This window comes from Chiloscyllium plagiosum, unplaced genomic scaffold, assembly GCF_037043375.1.
Source record: "Chiloscyllium plagiosum isolate Xiang-an unplaced genomic scaffold, Cpla_swu_hap1 HiC_scaffold_34, whole genome shotgun sequence".
Classification (NCBI taxonomy): domain Eukaryota; kingdom Metazoa; phylum Chordata; class Chondrichthyes; order Orectolobiformes; family Hemiscylliidae; genus Chiloscyllium; species Chiloscyllium plagiosum.
Window position 1 is genome coordinate 46,276,727 of NW_028270172.1, and position 17,030 is coordinate 46,293,756.

The following is a 17,030-nucleotide window of genomic DNA, read 5'->3' on the forward strand; positions in this document are numbered from 1 at the left end:
TGGCACCGCCCTCTTGGACTTCCTACCTGTCCGTTACCTTTCCCCCTATCTGTTCCACCCTCCACTCCGACCTATCACCATCACCCCCACCTTCATCTATCTATCGCATTCCCATACTATCTTTCCCCAGCCCCTTCGTCCTCCCATTGATCTCTCAGTCCCACTGGGCCTCCCCCACCTTCCTGATGAAGAGCTTATGCTCAAAATGTCGACTTTCCTGCTCCTTGGATGCTGCCTGACCTGTGCTTTTCCAGCACCACACTTTTTGACTCTGGTCTCTAACATCTGCAATGGTCACTTTCTCCAATAATTGTTTATAGCTAGGCAATAGCATTTGTTAAAACGTGTTTCTTTATTGTATAAGAACTAACCTGTTCAGTAGGTAGCCATGATTTTTGACTTGCTTTTATTTGAATATCTACTAGTTATTCTTCTCCCTTATTCCTCCTCCACTTCTAACGTGCCAGGGAACTGCAGAGTACCCAGCTTCCATGTCAGATTCACTATTAACTTGACCTTAGGCTCAGTGTTCTAGAGATGTTGGTAATCAATCTACTACCAAGAATGATGCCATGATAGGCCATGGGGGTGAATGATCAGCCATAAAGTTAGACATGAAGTTATTCACTGAATCTCAAGTAGTTCAAGTGGAAGATTGATATTCCACCCTTGGTGTTTCTTCAAAGTCTTCCTTGTTCCCTGGAAGTCTAGTTCAGAAAATAATCTTCAAGGGCAATGTATTACTGCTCAAGAATTGCCTCACACACATAGTAGATATCTATGTTCATGTCAGCAGGATATTTAAGTCGGGTGTTGAGTCCTTGAGCAATTTCATATACTATTACTTATTGAGCTTCCTGAAAACATCGTTCTCAAAGAATTAGATTAGATTAGATAACTTACAGTGTGGGCCTTCGGCCCAACAAGTCCACACCGACCCTCTGAAGAGCAACCCACTCAGACCTATTCCCCTACATTTTACCTTCACCTAACACTACGGGCAATTTAGCATGGCCAATTCACCTGACCTGCACATTATTGGACTGTGGGAGGAAACCAGAGCACCCGGAGGAAACCCATGCAGACACGGGGAGAACGTGCAAACTCCACACAGACAGTTGCCTGAGGCGGGAATTGAACCCGGGTCTCTGGCGCTGTGAGGCTACAGTGCTAACCACTGTGCCACCGTGCTGCGAACTTCACCAGCTGACAGTTTTTGGAGCACTCGCACTGACACTACATGAAAAAAGAGCACTTGTCTGAAATTGTTTGCGAACATACGATCAACGAGCAAGAGTAGACGGCTCAGCCCTTCAAGCCTGCTCTGTTAACCAGTACGATTGTGGCTGATCTGATTTAACCTCTGGTCTGCATTGCTGCATATTCCAAGTAATCTTTCATTCTCTTGATAATGAAGAATCTCTCCATCTTGGCCTTAAAGATATTAAAAGGTAGGCAAAGTAATGGAAAGGGTACTGAGGGATAGGATTTATGAGTATCTGGAAAGACACTGCTTGATTAGGGACAGCCAGCACTGATTTTTGAGGGATAGGTCTTGCCTTACAAGTCTTATTGAATTCTTTGAGGAGTTGACCAAGCATGTGGATGAGGGTAGAGCAGTGGATGTAGTGTACATGGATTTTAGTAAGGCATTTGATAAGGTCCCCCTGGTAGGCTTATGCGGAAAGTCAGAAGACATGGGATAGTGGGTGGTTTGGCCAGTCATAGTCAGAGAGTGGTGATAGATGGTAAATATTCAGCCTGGAGCCCAGTTACAAGTGGAGTTCCGCGGGGATCAGTTCTGGGTCCTCTGCTGTTTGTAATTTTTATTAATGACTTGGATGAGGGAGTCAAAGGGTGGGTCAGTAAATTTGTAGACGATACGAAGATTGGTGGAGTTGTGGATAATGAGGAGGGCTGTTGTCGGCTGCAAAGGGACTTAGATATGATGCAGAGCTGGGCTGAGGAGTGGCAGATGGAGTTCAACCCTGTCAAGTGTGAGGTTGTCCATTTTGGAAGGACAAATAAGAATGTGGAATACAGGGTTAACAGTAGGGTTCTTAGTAAGGTGGAGGAGCAGAGTCTATGTTCATAGATCTTTGAAAGTTGCCACTCAGGTGGATAGAGCTTGTAAGAAGGCCTATGGTGTATTACCGTTCATTGGCAGAGGGATTGAATTCAAGAGTCTTGAGGTGATATTGCAGCTGTATAGGAGGAGGGGTGACTTGATAGAGGTTTATAAGATGATCAGGGGAATAGATAGAGTAGACAGTCAGAGACTTTTTCCCCGGGTACAACATTGTGTTACAAGGGGACATAAATTTAAGGTGAAGGGTGGAAGGTATAGGGGGGATGTCAGGGGTAGGTTCTTTACCCAGAGAGTGGTGGGGGCATGGAATGCGCTGCCTGTGGGAGTGGCAGAATCAGAATCATTGGTGACCTTTAAGCGGCAATTGGATAGGTACATGGATAGGTGCTTAAGCTAGGACAAATGTTCGGCACAACATCATAGGCCGAAGAGCCTGTTCTGTGCTGTATTGTTCTATGTTCTATGTTCTAAAAATTCTTCATCCACAGCCTTTTAAGGAAGGGAGTTCCAAGGATACTCAAACCTCTGAGAGAAAAATGTTTTCTCATCCCTTGTTTCTTGCTGAAATTATGACTGGTTATCCCCCAAGTCAGACCATCACTTACATACTAAAATTCTACAATCAGCAATAAAAACAAAAATTGCGGGAAAAGCTCAGCAAACCTGACAGTGTTTGTGAAGAGAAAACCGTTAACGTTTTAGGTCAGGTGACCTTTCCTCAGAACAATGAGCAATCCATTTCTGGAAGTGTTGGACTGCCTCAACTGAAGCCTTTGAATTGATTGTTAATGTGAAAATTCAACTATACTGCTTCCTCAGCTGTGTGAAAGAACTCCATAAGTTCAATACCAAATAAAAGAAAACGTTGACACTACATCCACTAGACTAAATGTCCGTCTGCTACAAACACTTACATACTGTGACTACAATGTGTACAATCTACCCAATGTACTTGTGCGGCATTTCACTGAGATGACTTCAGTAATACTTCCCACATCCACGAACTTCACCACTTAGAAGGAAAAGTAAGCAAGCATCATGATCGCTAAGTCAAATGCTAAAATTCAGTGCTTTGTCTTCGCTGCATTAATTTATAATTGTTCAAGGAGCTATGTCTCCATTTTCTCAAGGCCAATTAAGAGCAAGGAATAAATAGTATCCTTGATAACTGGAGCCACATTCTGACAGCAGATGTAAAAATAAAAGTGGTTGTTTCGCATGGCCATCATCAAACCTACAGATGGAGAGAAGTAAGGACTTTGATTAATTTGGTTTCCAGTTATGAAAGCCTCCACTCTTATCAAAGGCAAACTTGCTGGATCCTGACATTGCGCAGTAGGTGTAACAAGTACTGTCATTGTCTTCAATTGGTACACAGTTGTATTCTTTTTGTCTCTGATCATGCATATTTTTGTGTTGTGATGTTTTGGACTTAGTTTAATTCTGAAGATTAAAAAACAAACTTCATAATAATTCATTTTTTCACTGAAACCAAAGACTTCAAAAGAAGAAATTAGCTGATCATGTAGAGTTTGTTGCATTTACTGTCTGGATATACTATATCCAATGGAGCCTAACTTACAAATACAAGCTCTTTACTGTACAGGTCAAACAGGCATTAGAGAGGCAGCAAGTTGTAATAATTGCCTCTGACACTGGGTAAATGTCATGTCAGTGTGGTTTCAATCCATTGGGTAAGTTTTAGATTTAATTGTTGGCTGTGAAGATTTGAAATGTAGCTAACAACAATGCCATTTAAGAAGAGGGGTGGAGGCAGCAAAAATTGAGAAGAACAGTTTGTATATTTAATCGGTAGGAAGAAAATAGTATAATTTACCTACTTTTCAAATCTTCAAACTGTTGTAGATTGTAAGGGATTCTGGAAGATCAAAATGAATACATCCTATAACTCTAAAGCTAAAATCCTTTCAAAACCCAAGTATGTATATCACTTAGTCCAGGGTTTTGTTAGCTCTTTGTCTAATTACGTTCTCCAGTGCTATTTCTTTTGTTATAAACATTTTAATCACAGAAAACATTTGAAAAGTTATTGGCCTTCCACTCACTGGCTGAAGGGATCAACTGACACAATTTCAAGTTTTAAGACTTACACTGTAACAAACAATTAAAGTAAACATTGGCTAAACATTTTTTCTCAGGTAATATAAACTTTAAAATACAGGAAAGAACTTCCCCTCTTACTTCTAACTTTCAAAACACTCGTACTATGATTATACATTACACCGCATTGCCCTACTAACAAACAGCCCAGTTATAACTAGCTTCCAGCGGGTTCAGGTTTTCTTATCTCACTGAATAATAACTTGGAGTGAAATTAAAGTATAAATTTCTGGAGAAACTAAGCAGCATTTGAGAGAAGCAGAGTTCAATATGACTTTATTGGAATTAATCTGGAATGTCTCCACGTGTTGTCTTTAGATTTTGTAGCATTTCTAAATTCAGCAGTGCAACCTGTATCTCTGATTCTTCTTCCTGTCTGGCATGAATCTCCCAGATTCCTTAAATGGCAGTGTGTTGCACCTCTTTGACCAGAGACTTTCTCTCTCTCCTACAGCACTCTTTGGTAGCTCGCAGGGAAAGTTGCAGTTTTTTGTTTGACAACCGCATCAGATGCTGTCCTTTTCCTCTCTTGCTCCCGGCTCCTTTTTCTTTGTCTTCTGTATGGAATTCTAATTCAAATTGTTTAATTTGCAACTGAATCCCTGCCAATGTGATCTATTTTATCAGTATTCAAGTTTTCTTTCTTCAGATTCCAATGCTGAGCCAAAACCTCAACAATTTCCTGCCCGCATTCTTCAAGCCATTTCTAGTTTGCCTGCTGTGATCTTCAAATTAACCTTTGTAATTGTTGGAACCACTCATAGGCAGATACCATCTTTCGAGAAGCACTTCGGTATTAGACATAGCTATTTAACATTTGCAACGAATATAGCAAAAGTCATTCTGAAGTCGTCATCTTTTAAACTTCAGCAAATCCAGTGTACCCCTCTCTGCTTGTTGCTTTGAAATCTTGCAGAAGCCTCCCAAAATACAGTTTTATTAAATCTTTTAATTCGTAGCACTTTATTCTTCTGATTTCTTTAAATTCCTCTTCTGAACATGACTAAAACAGTGTATCCTTGGTAACATTCAAACAAATCTCCACTGTACTCTCCTAATAAAACCATAATCACAACAACAGAAGTAGGTCATTCAACCCATCAAGTCTGTCACTTGGAGATCATGGATAATATGATAATTTGATAATCCACAATTCCATTTTCCTTCCTTCCTTCTCATATCTAATCATTCCATTACTGATTAAAAGTCTTCCTTTCAGCCATGAATATACTTAATGATCCAGCCTCAACATTCCTCTGTTGTAAAGAATCCCCCAAATTCACAACCTTCAGAAGAAAATCTTCCTCATCCTGTCTTTAATATGTGACCCCTTATTCTGAGATTGTGCCACCTGTTCCTAGACACTCCTACAAGAGGCAGTATGGTTAAAATGTATTTCCCAGAATTGGCCACTGTACTCCATTATATGGGTGTCAGTGGCAAAGCAAACATTTCTTGCCTATCCAAATTCCTCTTGAGAAGGGACGGTGAGTTGCCTTTTGAACGCTGCAATTCATCTAGGGTAGTTCTGCTTAGTACTTTTGGAAGAAAGTTATTGGATTTTAACAAATGCCTATTTTGTCCCAAATCAGAATAGTGTGTGGTTTGCAGGTTCCTAGATATCTGTTGTAATGGTTCTATGAGGTATTCATGGTTGTGGCTTTGGATGATTTCCTTAAAGGAGCTTTGCTGAATGTTGCAGTGCATCTCATCAGTAATAGAGGCTGATGATGGAGGAAATGAATGTTTTAATGCAGTGATGGAGTACAAATCTAGTGAACTGTTTTGTCTTGGATGGTTTCCTGAGTGTGGCTGTGGAAAGCATTGGAGGCTGTTCTTTGACTATGACTCTTGTGCCTGGACTCCCTAATCATCAGAAACCTACTTCCTGCATTTGCCTTATCTTGTCATGTTAGAATTTTTGAGGTTTCTATAAGATGGCTTCCCCCTCCCACCCAGTTCTTCTAAACTTCAGTGAATATACTCCAGACTGATCCAGTCTTTTTTTTTCATTTGTCAGACCTACCTTTCCAGGAGTCAATCTGGTAAACCTTCATTGCCCTCCCTTCATAAACCAGAACATCCATCCTTAGATTAGGAGACCAAGACTGCCTGTGGTACTCCAGGGCCCTGTACAATTGCAGTAAGACATCCGTGCTTCAGTATTAAATCCTCTCACTATGAAGACTTACATTACTTTGTGACTGGTGTACAAGAACACCTAGGTCTTATTGCACCTCTCCCTTTCCCAATCTATCCCATTTTTGCTACCAACGTGGATAACCTCGCTTTTATCAACATTATACTTTCTCAGTCACTCACCTTGTCCAAATCAGTTGCATCCTCTTCTCCGTTCACCTTGCCATCTAGCTTTATGTCATCTGCAAACTTTGAGATATGACATTTAGTTCCCTTATCTAAATCATTAATGCATATTGTGAATAGTTGGAGTCCAAGCACAGATCCTTTTGGTACTTGACTAGTCCCTGGCTGCCACTGAAAAAATGACCAACTTAAAATTAAATCAGGATTTGTGTCTGTAATGCTGAGAACCACAGCTGAAGGCCAAGAAGCATCAGTTAATTGGCAGTAATGGCTAAAGGGGGCTGTAAATATTTCTATTCTGTCTTTGGAATTGTGCGTTGGGCTCTTCTTTCAAGATAGGGAAGTTTGCAGGACATCCTGCTTCAGATAATTATTTAAATGTCCTTAAAATAATTGTATGTGTAGAATCTATTCTGTTGGTTTCTTGACACAGCTCGGTCTATACGTTGCTGCTTCCTTTAATATAACATGTATGTAAATTCTGTGTTTCTTTGCCATTTAATTTTTAACTAAACCTAGCGTGGTATTATAACAAACTCATTTTGGAAATCCATTTGTACAAGGGGAGTCGCAAGTAGATAGTATAGTGAAGCAGGCATTTGGTATGCTCGCCTTTATTGGCCAGAATATTGAGTATAGGAGTTGGGAGGTCATGTTGCGGCTGTACAGGGCATTGGTTAAGCCACTTTTGGAATATTGTGTGCAACTCTGGTCTCTGTCCTATAGGAAGGATGTTGTGAAACTTGTAAGGATTCAGAAAAGATTTACAAGGATGTTGCAAGGGTTGGAGGATTTGAGCTACAGGGAGAGGCTGAACAGGCTGGGGCTGTTTTCCCTGGAGTATCGGAGGCTGAGGGGTGACATTATTGAGAAAGGTTTATAAAATTAAGGGCATGTTGTGGTTCTGTTCGCCGAGCTGGAAGTTTTTGTTGCAAAAGTTTCGTCCCCTGGCTAGGAGACATTATCAGTGCTTGGGAGCCTCCTGCGAAGCACTTCTTTGATGCTTCCTCCGGTGTTTATAGTGGTCTGTCCCTGCCGCTTCCGGTTGTCAGTTTCAGCTGTCTGCTGTAGTGGTTGGTATATTGGGTCCAGGTCGATGTGTTTGTTGATGGAGTTTGTGGATGAATGCCATGTCTCTAGGAATTCCCTGGCTGTTCTCTGTCTGGCTTGCCCTATGATAGTAGTGTTGTCCCAGTCGAATTCATGTTGCTTGTTGTCTGCGTGTGTGGCTACTAAGGATAGCTGGTCGTGTCGTTTCGTGGCTAGTTGATGTTCATGTATGCGGATTGTTAGCTGTCTTCCTGTTTGTCCTATGTAGTGTTTAGTGCAGTCCTTGCATGGTATTTTGTACACTACATTCGTCTTGCTCATGTTGGGTATCGGGTCCTTCGTTGTGGTGAGTTGTTGTCTGAGCTTGGCTGTTAGTTTGTGTGCTGTTATGAGTCCTAGGGGTCGCAGTAGTCTGGCTGTCAGTTCTGAGATGCTCCTGATGTATGGTAGTGTGGCTAGTCCTTTTGGTTGTGGTATGTCCTCGTTCCATGGTCTTTCTCTTAGGCATCTGTTGATGAAGTTGCGTGGGTATCCGTTTTTGGCGAATACCTTGTATAGATGTTCCTCTTCTTCTTTTTGCAGTTCTGGTGTACTGCAGTGTGTTGTGGCCCTTTTGAATAGTGTCCTGATGCAGCTTCGTTTGTGTGTGTTGGGGTGGTTACTTTCATAGTTTAGGACTTGGTCTGTGTGTGTGGCTTTCCTGTATACCCTTGTAGTGAATTCTCCATTCGGTGTTCTCTGTACCATCACGTCTAGGAATGGGAGTTGGCTATCCTTTTCTTCTTCTCTCGTGAATCGGATTCCTGTGAGTGTGGCGTTGATGATCCGGTGTGTTTTTTCTATTTCCGTGTTTTTAATGATTACAAACGTGTCATCAACATATCTGACCCAGAGTTTGGGTTGAATTTGTGGTAAGACTGTTTGTTCTATACAAGGTATCGCCAAAAACGGATACCCGCGTCCAGAACAGGAGGGCATAGGTTTAGGGTGAGAGGGGAAAGATTTGAAAGGGACCTGAGGGGTACCTTTTTCATGCAAAGGGTGATGTGTGTATGGATTGAGCTGCCAGAGGGAGTGGTGCAGGCTCGTACAATTACAACATTTAAAAGGCATCTGGATGGATATATGAATACGAAGGGTTTAGAGGGATAAGGGCCATGTGCTGGCAAATGCGACTAGATTAATTTAGGACATCTGGTCAGCATGGGTGAGTTGGACCAAAGTGTCTGTTTGTGTGCTATTTACCTCTACGACTCTAATTGTCACACCATTCAATCCATCCATTCTGCATCAAAGAACGCAATTCAAGTTTGTCAGCCTTGATTTGCTTTTAGCACATTGACTTATTTTTTAGCCCATAGTTCTCCATAGTTTTTTTTTCTGGATTGTTATACAGATCATTGTTGTGCTGACTTGCAATCAGAGGTTTTATCTTTTTTTGAGTAAGATCTCAGCATTTTGCAATCTTCTCATTGATTGGCCGTGTAGTATTCAGTGTGGGGTCATCTAAAGTGCAATTGCACAAAAAAGAGCATTGAGACCACCATCTGAACCAATGAAAGTGTGCAAAATCCAGCTTTTTAATTTTCCCTTTGACAATCTCTTCTAACAAGTGCACAACTCTTGTATCTGTTAACAGAAGTATGCACTAGTTGTTTGTATGTTGACAAAAATAAAATACTGAAGTTGCTGGCAATCAGAAATAACGAAAAAAGGGAAAATCTCATCAGGGCCGATTAGTATCTGTGGAGGGAAAAGGTGATTGACCTGAAACATTAATTCTGTTTCCTTGTTTAGATGCTGGTTCAAGACAGGTAACTTTAACATTATCACATCCTTGGTTTTTGTATTCACATAAATTGTATTCTGTCCTTTTTATAGCGTCACATGATAGATATTTGTTATCCTCCAGCATTAATTTGCCTTTAGAAAATATTTGAAAGTGCTTCAGAGGGAGGAGAAAGAAATTAAATAAAGGGACAGACGATAAACCATTTTGAGCAGATGCCAGGGAACTTGGAAGAATTGTCAACTGAATGGAGGACTGTAAAGAACTCCAGAAGGACATAGATAGGTTGGTGGAATTGGTAGATGGGTTTTAGTGCAGAGATGTGTGAAGTGATGTATCTTGGTAGCAAGAAAGGACTAGAGTTCTAAGGAGGGCTGCTGGAGAAGAAGGACCTGGGAGCAAATATTGCCACTTGTGGTGCCACATCATAGCAAGAATATGAATTATTTTGAGTGTGTAGAATTGGTTTGCAAGAATGGTTCCAGTGACCTTGGGTTCTAAAGATAGATTGAAAAAGTTGTTATTGTTCTCCTTGGAGTGAAGTAAGTTAAGATAAGGTCTTTTTGAGGTTTTCAAAATCATGAGTGGGCTGAACAGAGTGGATGGGGAGAAGCTGTTCCAACTTATAAAAGGAACAAAAGCAAGAAGGTGTAGATTTAAAGTGATTGCAAAAGAAGCAAACCTTTTTCACTGAGTAGCGAGTAGTTAGGCTATGAAATGTACTGCCTAGAAGTGTGATGGCGGCAGATGCAATTGAGATATTGCCCAGTATTTAGATTACAGAATGTGCAAGTGCATGGGAAAAAGCAGGAGATTGGCATTTTGTAATGATGCTCATTAAATAAGCAGTGTCGACATGATGGTCGAAATTTTGCCCTGTAATAATTCTTTGATACTGTGATATTGGGAGAATAAGAGGGGATTTAACCCTTCGTGTAAAAGATTGAGCGAGCACTTAAGGCACACTAAGAAATGGGAGAGGTGAAAGGAGCTGAGGACGCTGAAGGCTGCGCTAACAGCATGACACAAAAGGGAAATGGCATGTCCAAAAGGTAGGAGTTTGCGAAGCGGCAGGAATGCCTGAGGAATCGGTGCCACTCCAAATACTCAACTGGTGAAATTAATTTTAAAATTGAGCTTAAAAAATGTATTATTTTGTTCAGATAGATTGAATCTCCTTTCTGGGCCTGGTGAAGCAATGCTTAATTTAAAGTTTAAAGACTGTCACTTTTTAAAATGTGAATGATTTGCTTATAGCCTGAGTTCCACGTTTGTATTTTCCTCAGTTTTGAATGGTTCTAGCAAGCTTATGAGAGAGAAAGAATCTATCCAGAAACACAAAGAAAAAGAGGTCACGCCAGGGAAGGAGAAGAACAGTGAGCAAAAGGTTGAGTGCAAGAAGGAGCTGTGTTCAACAGGGACTGCTGCTAATTCTTCACAAATGCGCAGCTCAACAAAAGGCTCTGCTGCTAATGGCTCAGCTGTTATGAAACCATCTCAGGAGCACCGAACACCACAGGTACAAAATGGCTGCTTAACATTTAACTGAAGTATTAAGTATCCTTTTACAGAAGGCTGTTTATTTTGAAATGGTTGAAATGGGTAGGCAGTTCTGTTGATTTAAAAAAAAAGTGGCAACTTTTATTTGCCTTAATGTTAATTCCATTGTTTTTGGTTACATGAATACCCTGTTTGTTTTGGGCAGAAACAGCCTGAGAGTTCCAGGATGTTTGCTCAGTTGCTATGGACAGTTGCATTTGACATCAATCCTAAAGGATCAACAGTATAAACACGAGATGTTCATGACGTTATACTGGCTACAGAGTATAACCATCATTTTAAGGAGCATACCTACTAAGAGTGGTGGGGATTGTACTTAAACCTGTCCATGTTCTTGAGATGCCTTAAACAGCAACATTTGAATGTATATGTGTAACTTCATGTATCGCTGGACATCGGAGTGCATCTGGGAAAATTAACAATCTGTGAAATTCACAACTGATCTTGGAAGAACTGTTGGGTGAAGTGCACAGCACAGAAGCAGATAAGTGTATTGTTGTTTTAAGTGTGGTCTACAGAAAATCTGCAGTAGTGAGTAGAGTGGGTTCTTTCTTGATTATATGTTTTTGGAGATATGTCTCTTGATTGAACTTAAAATATAAGCCATAACTAGTAATTTAACATGGGGCAGTGTTTGTAGAAGAATAAGATGGTGTTATTTTCTGGGTCTATAGATTGTGAAGAAGCAAAAATGGCCTTTAGTGGAGTGATATGTACTACTTGTCAGATGTGGGAGTTTAAAGAGAGTTTAAGGGTTACAGCGGATTATATCTGCCATAAGATTCGCAACCAACAGCATTTATCAGATCGAATGGATCGGTTGGAGAGACAGTTAGAAATAATGGGGAATTTGCAACAGCAACAGTGTGAGATGGATGGCAGTTATTGGAAGGGGTGGAAAGTATCAGATACAGTCATATAGATGGGTTAACCCCAGGAAAGGTAAGAGAGGTAGGTTAGCGAGTGCAAGAGTCTTTTGTGGCTATACCCATTTTAAACATGTATACTGTTTGGGAAAATGTAGGGGGTAATGTATTCTCAGGGGAACGTAGCATGAACAGCCAAGTTTCTGGTATTGAGACTGGCTCTAATGCAAAGGGGCACGTTGGGTTCCAAAGATCACTTGTGTCAGGGGATTCTCCAGTCCGAGGTACAGACAGACGTTTCTGTGGCCAGCAGCGAAAAGGCAGATTGGTGTATTGCTTCCCTTATGCCAGGATCAAGGATGTCTCAGAGCGGGTGCAGAATGTTCTCACGGGGGAGAGGGGCTAGCAACAGGTCATTGTCCACATTGGAACCAACAACATAGGAAGGGAAAAGGTTGAGAGTCTGAAGGGAGACCACAGAGAGTTAGGCAGGAATTTAAAAAGGAGGTCCTCGAGAGTAGTAATATCTGGAATACTCCCAGTGCTACGAGCTAGTGAGGGCAGGAATAGGAGGATGGATGCATGGCTGAGGTGCTGGTGTATGGGAGAAGGATTCACATTTTTGGATCATTGGAATCTCTCTTGGGGTAGAAGTGACCTGTACAGGAAGGACAGATTGCACCTAAATTGGAAGGGGAATAATATACTGGCAGGGAAATTTGCTAGAACTGCTTGGGAGGAATTAAACTAGTAAGGTCAGGGGGTGGGACCCAGGGAGATAGTGAGGAAAGAGGTCAATCTGAGACTGATTGAACAGAAGTGAGTCAAACAGTCAGGGTAGGCAGGGACAAGGTAGGACTAATAAATTAAACTGCATTTATTTCAATGCATGGGGCCTATCGGGAAGGCAGATGAACTCAGGGCATGGTTAGGAACATGGGACTGGGATATCGTAGCAATTACAGAAACATGGCTCAGAGATGGGCAGGACTGGCAGCTTAATGTTCCAAGATACAAATGCTACAGGAAGGATAGAAAGGGGGACAAGAGAGGAGGGGGAGTGGCCTTTTTGATAAGGGATAGCTGTGAACAGCCAAGTTCCCCTGAGAATACATCACCCCCTACATTTTCCCAAACAGTATACATGTTTAAAATGGGTATAGCCACAAAAGAGTAAGCTGAGGGAGGATATTCCCAGAAATATATCCAGGAAAGTTATTTGGGTGGAACTGAGAATAAGAAACGGATTGTATTATAGACCTCCTCATAATCAGAGGAAAATTGAAAAACAAACTTGTAAGGAGATCTCAGCCATCTGTAAGAATAATAGGGTGATTATGGTAGGGGATTTTAACTTTCCAGAATAGACTGGGACTACCGTAGTATTGAGGGTTTAGATGGAGAGGGATTTGTTAAGTGTGCACAAGAAAAGTTTCGGATTCAGTATGTGGATGTACCTACCAGAGAAGGTGCAAAACTTGACCTTCTCTTGGGAAATAAGGCAGGGTAGGTGACTGAGGTGTCAGTGGGGGAGCATTTGGGGCCAGCAACCATAATTCTATTAGATTTAAAATAGTGATGGAAGAGGATAGACCAGATCTAAAAGTTGAAGTTCTAAATTGGAGAAAGGCCAATTTTGACGGTATTAAGCAAGAACTTTCAAAAGCTGATTGGGGGCAAATGTTTACAGGTAAAGGGACAGCTGGAACATGGGAAGCCTTCAGAAATGAGCTAACGAGAATCCAGAGAAAGTATATTCCTGTTAGGGTGAAAGGAAAGGCTGGTAGGTATAGGGAATGCTGGATGACTAAAGAAATTGAGGGTTTGGTTAAGAAAAAGAAGGAAGCATATGTAAGATATAGACAGGATAGATTGAGTGAATCCTTAGAAGAGTATAAAGGCAATAGGAGTATACTTAAGAGGGAAATCAGGAGGGCAAAAAGGGGGCATGAGATAGCTTTAGCAAATAGAATTAAGGAGAATCAAAAGGGTTTTTACAAATACATTAATGACAAAAGGGTAACTAGGGAGAGAATAGGGTCCCTCAAGATCAGCAAGGCGGCCTTTGTGTTGAGCTGCAGAAAATGGAGATACTAAACGAGTATTTTGCATCAGTATTTTCTGTGGAAAAGGATATGGAAGATGTAGACTGTAGGGAAGTAGATGATGACACCTTGCAAAATGTCCATATTACAGAGGAGGAAGTGCTGGATGTCTTGAAACGCATAGAGGTGGATAAATCCCCAGAACCTGATCATGTGTACCCTAGAACTCTGTGAGAAGATAGAGAAGTGATTGCTGGGCCTCTTGCTGAGATATTTGTATCATCAATAGTCACAGGTGAGGTGCCGAAAGACTGGAGTTTGGCTAACGTGTTGCCACTGTTTAAGAAGGGTGGTACGGACAAGCCAGGGAACCAGTGAGCCTGACGTCAGTGGTGGGCAAGTTTTTGGAGGGAATTCTGAGGGATAGGAGGTACATGTATTTGGAAAGGCAAAGACTGATTAGAGATAGTCAGCATGGCTTTGTGTGTGGGAAATCATGTCTCAGAAACTTGATTGAGTTTTTTGAAGAAGTAACAAAGAGGATTGATGAGGGCAGAGTGGTAGATGTGATCTATATGGACCAGTAAGGCGTTCGACAAGGTTCCCCATGGGAGACTGGTTAGCAAGGTTAGATCTCTCGGAATACAGGCTGAACTAGCCATTTGGATACAGAACTGGCTCCAAGATAGAAGGCAGAGGGTGGTGGTGGAGAGTTGTTTTTCAGACTGGAGGCCTGTGACCAGTGGAGTGCCACAAGGATCGGTGCTGGGTCCTCTACTTTTTGTCATTTACATAAATGATTTAGATGCGAGCATAAGAGGTACAGTTAGTAGGTTTGCAGATGACACCAAAATTGACAGCGAAGAGGGTTATCTCAGATTACAACAGGATCTTGACCAGATGGGCCAATGGGCTGAGAAGTGGCAGGTGGAGTTTAATTCAGATAAATGCGAGGTGCTGCATTTTGAGAAAGCAAATCTTAGCAGGACATATACACTTAATGGTAAGGTCCTAGGGAGTGTTGCTGAAGAAAGAGACCTTGGGGTGCAGGTTCATAGTTCCTTGAATGTGAAGTCGCAGGTGGATAGGATAGTGAAGAAGGCGTTTGTTATGCGTTCCTTTGTTGGTCAGAGTATTGAGTACAGGAGTTGGGAGGTCATGTTGCGGCTGTACAGGACATTGGTAGGCCACAGTTGGAATATTGCGTGCAATTCTGATCTCCTTCCTATTGGAAAGAGGTTGTGAAACTTGAAAGGGTTCAGAAAAGATTTACAAACATGTTGCCAGGGTTGGAGGATTTGAGCTACAGGGAGAGGCTGAATAGGCTGCGCCTATTTTCCCTGGAGCGTCGGAGGCTGAGGGGTGACTATATAGAGGTTTACAAAATTATGAAGGGCATGGATAGGATAAATAGACAAAGTCTTTTCCCTGGGGTCAGAGAGTCCAGAACTAGAGGACGTAGGTTTTAGATGAGAGGGGAAAGATATAAAAGTGGCCTTACATGTGGTGTTACGTGTATGGAATGAGCTGCCAGAGGATGTGGTGGAGGCTGGTACAATTACAACATTTAAGAGGCATTTGGATGGGTGTATGAATAGGAAGGGTTTGTAGGGATGTGGGCTGGGTGCTGGCAGGTGGGACTAGATTGGGTTGGGATATCTGGTCAGCATGGACAGGTTGGACCAAAGGGTCTGTTTCCATGCTGTACATTTCTGACTCCATGACTCTATTATTTGAGGCTCCATTTTGATGGGGGCTCATAGGTGGACCACTATTACTGTTGGCGATCTTGTGGTTCTTGTTCCTGACTCATTTTGCCATAAATTTTCATTTGGAAAGCAGCTGTTTCTCCCTGTGTTCAGTAAGAAATGGATGCTGGCAGACTATTAGGGCATTTTATCTGCCCATTGGCCTCAGGCAGGAAACACTGTGTTCTCTGTAACTGCCCATGACATGAGGTGTGAGACGGATATGAGTTTTATTTTGTTTCCTCCTGATGAGAAAATTGTTGACCTTTTTGGAATATCTGTTAGCTGATGACAACAAAGTTAAGATTGGAAAATTTATTAGGTCAGTCCTGCTAAATCATTATCATTGCCCAACCTTTCCTTTCGATGATCTTGGAATTGTTTTTTTTCTGTGCTGTTACAGAGGAACCTTGATTATCCGAGCGAGAGGGGCAAGCATATTTTGTTCGGATAATTGATTATTCGGTTAATCGATTCAATGCCTTTCCTCTGGGGCTCGGATGTTTCTGCTAAGCCTGCTCCTGTTTCAAGAGACTAGGCAGCAGCACAGCACGTGTTAGGCCCCCCCAAATCAAACACCTCCCCCCCAATCCCGTCCAAATCCAGCCCTCCCCCGCCCGCCTCCCAAAAAACCTGTCAAACACCGCCCACGCCCCCAATCCCGTCCAACACCAGCCCCCCACCTACCCTCTCCAAACCCTGTCCAAACCTGCCGCCTCCCAAAAAACCTGTCAAACACCGCCCACGCCCCCAATCCCGTCCAACACCAGCCCCCCACCTACCCTCTCCAAACCCTGTCCAAACCTGCCACCCTCCCAGCCCCCAATCCAACCCCGCTCCAACCCCAACCCTCCAATCCCATCCAACCCTGCTCTCCTTCCCGCCCCAATCCTGTCTAACCACCCCGTCTCCCTTGAACCCCATCCAACACCCCCCCGCCTGCCAATCCCGTCCAACCCCCCTCCCCCCGCCCAACCAATCCCCATCTGCTTCTACCACCAACCCCTTCCAATCGCCCCTCTCCGGGGCAGCCGGACTGGTCACCAACATCAAGACTACTGCTGCCTTTGTGAGGTGAGTCTCCAAATAGCGCACGTATGTACGCACACAACCTTTTACTGCAACGTTTTTGCAGGTTCTACCTTTGCCCTATACAGGACAATATTGGACAGATTATCTGGGGAAGGGGATTTTGGGATACACAGGGTGGGAGGTCAGTCATTTAGAGATGGTGCCTGCACTTCCATCAGTCCAGGACTGTTAGCATATTACAGTTGTTAAGTAACAAATATAATAAATTGTATATGACTTCCTTTGACCTTGTAACTTGTTTTTGGATAAGGTCTTTGACTAATGCTTATTTAAAGTTTGATTTTCATTTCCATTTGTACATCATAGTTATTTTGTGCAGCCTGTTTTAAAAATAATAGATCTTCA

General features: G+C 42.2%; 1 protein-coding gene across 2 annotated transcripts in view; it reads left to right on the forward strand.

Moving 5' to 3' along the window:
- jarid2b (jumonji and AT-rich interaction domain containing 2b) overlaps nt 1-17,030 on the forward strand; it is a 458,793-nt gene that overhangs the window by 350,376 nt on the left and 91,387 nt on the right. For both annotated transcript variants that reach the window (XM_043719074.2, XM_043719075.2), the window contains one exon: nt 10,661-10,893. In XM_043719074.2, coding sequence (XP_043575009.2) covers nt 10,661-10,893 — 233 coding nt within the window. The remainder of the gene's footprint in view (nt 1-10,660; nt 10,894-17,030) is intronic.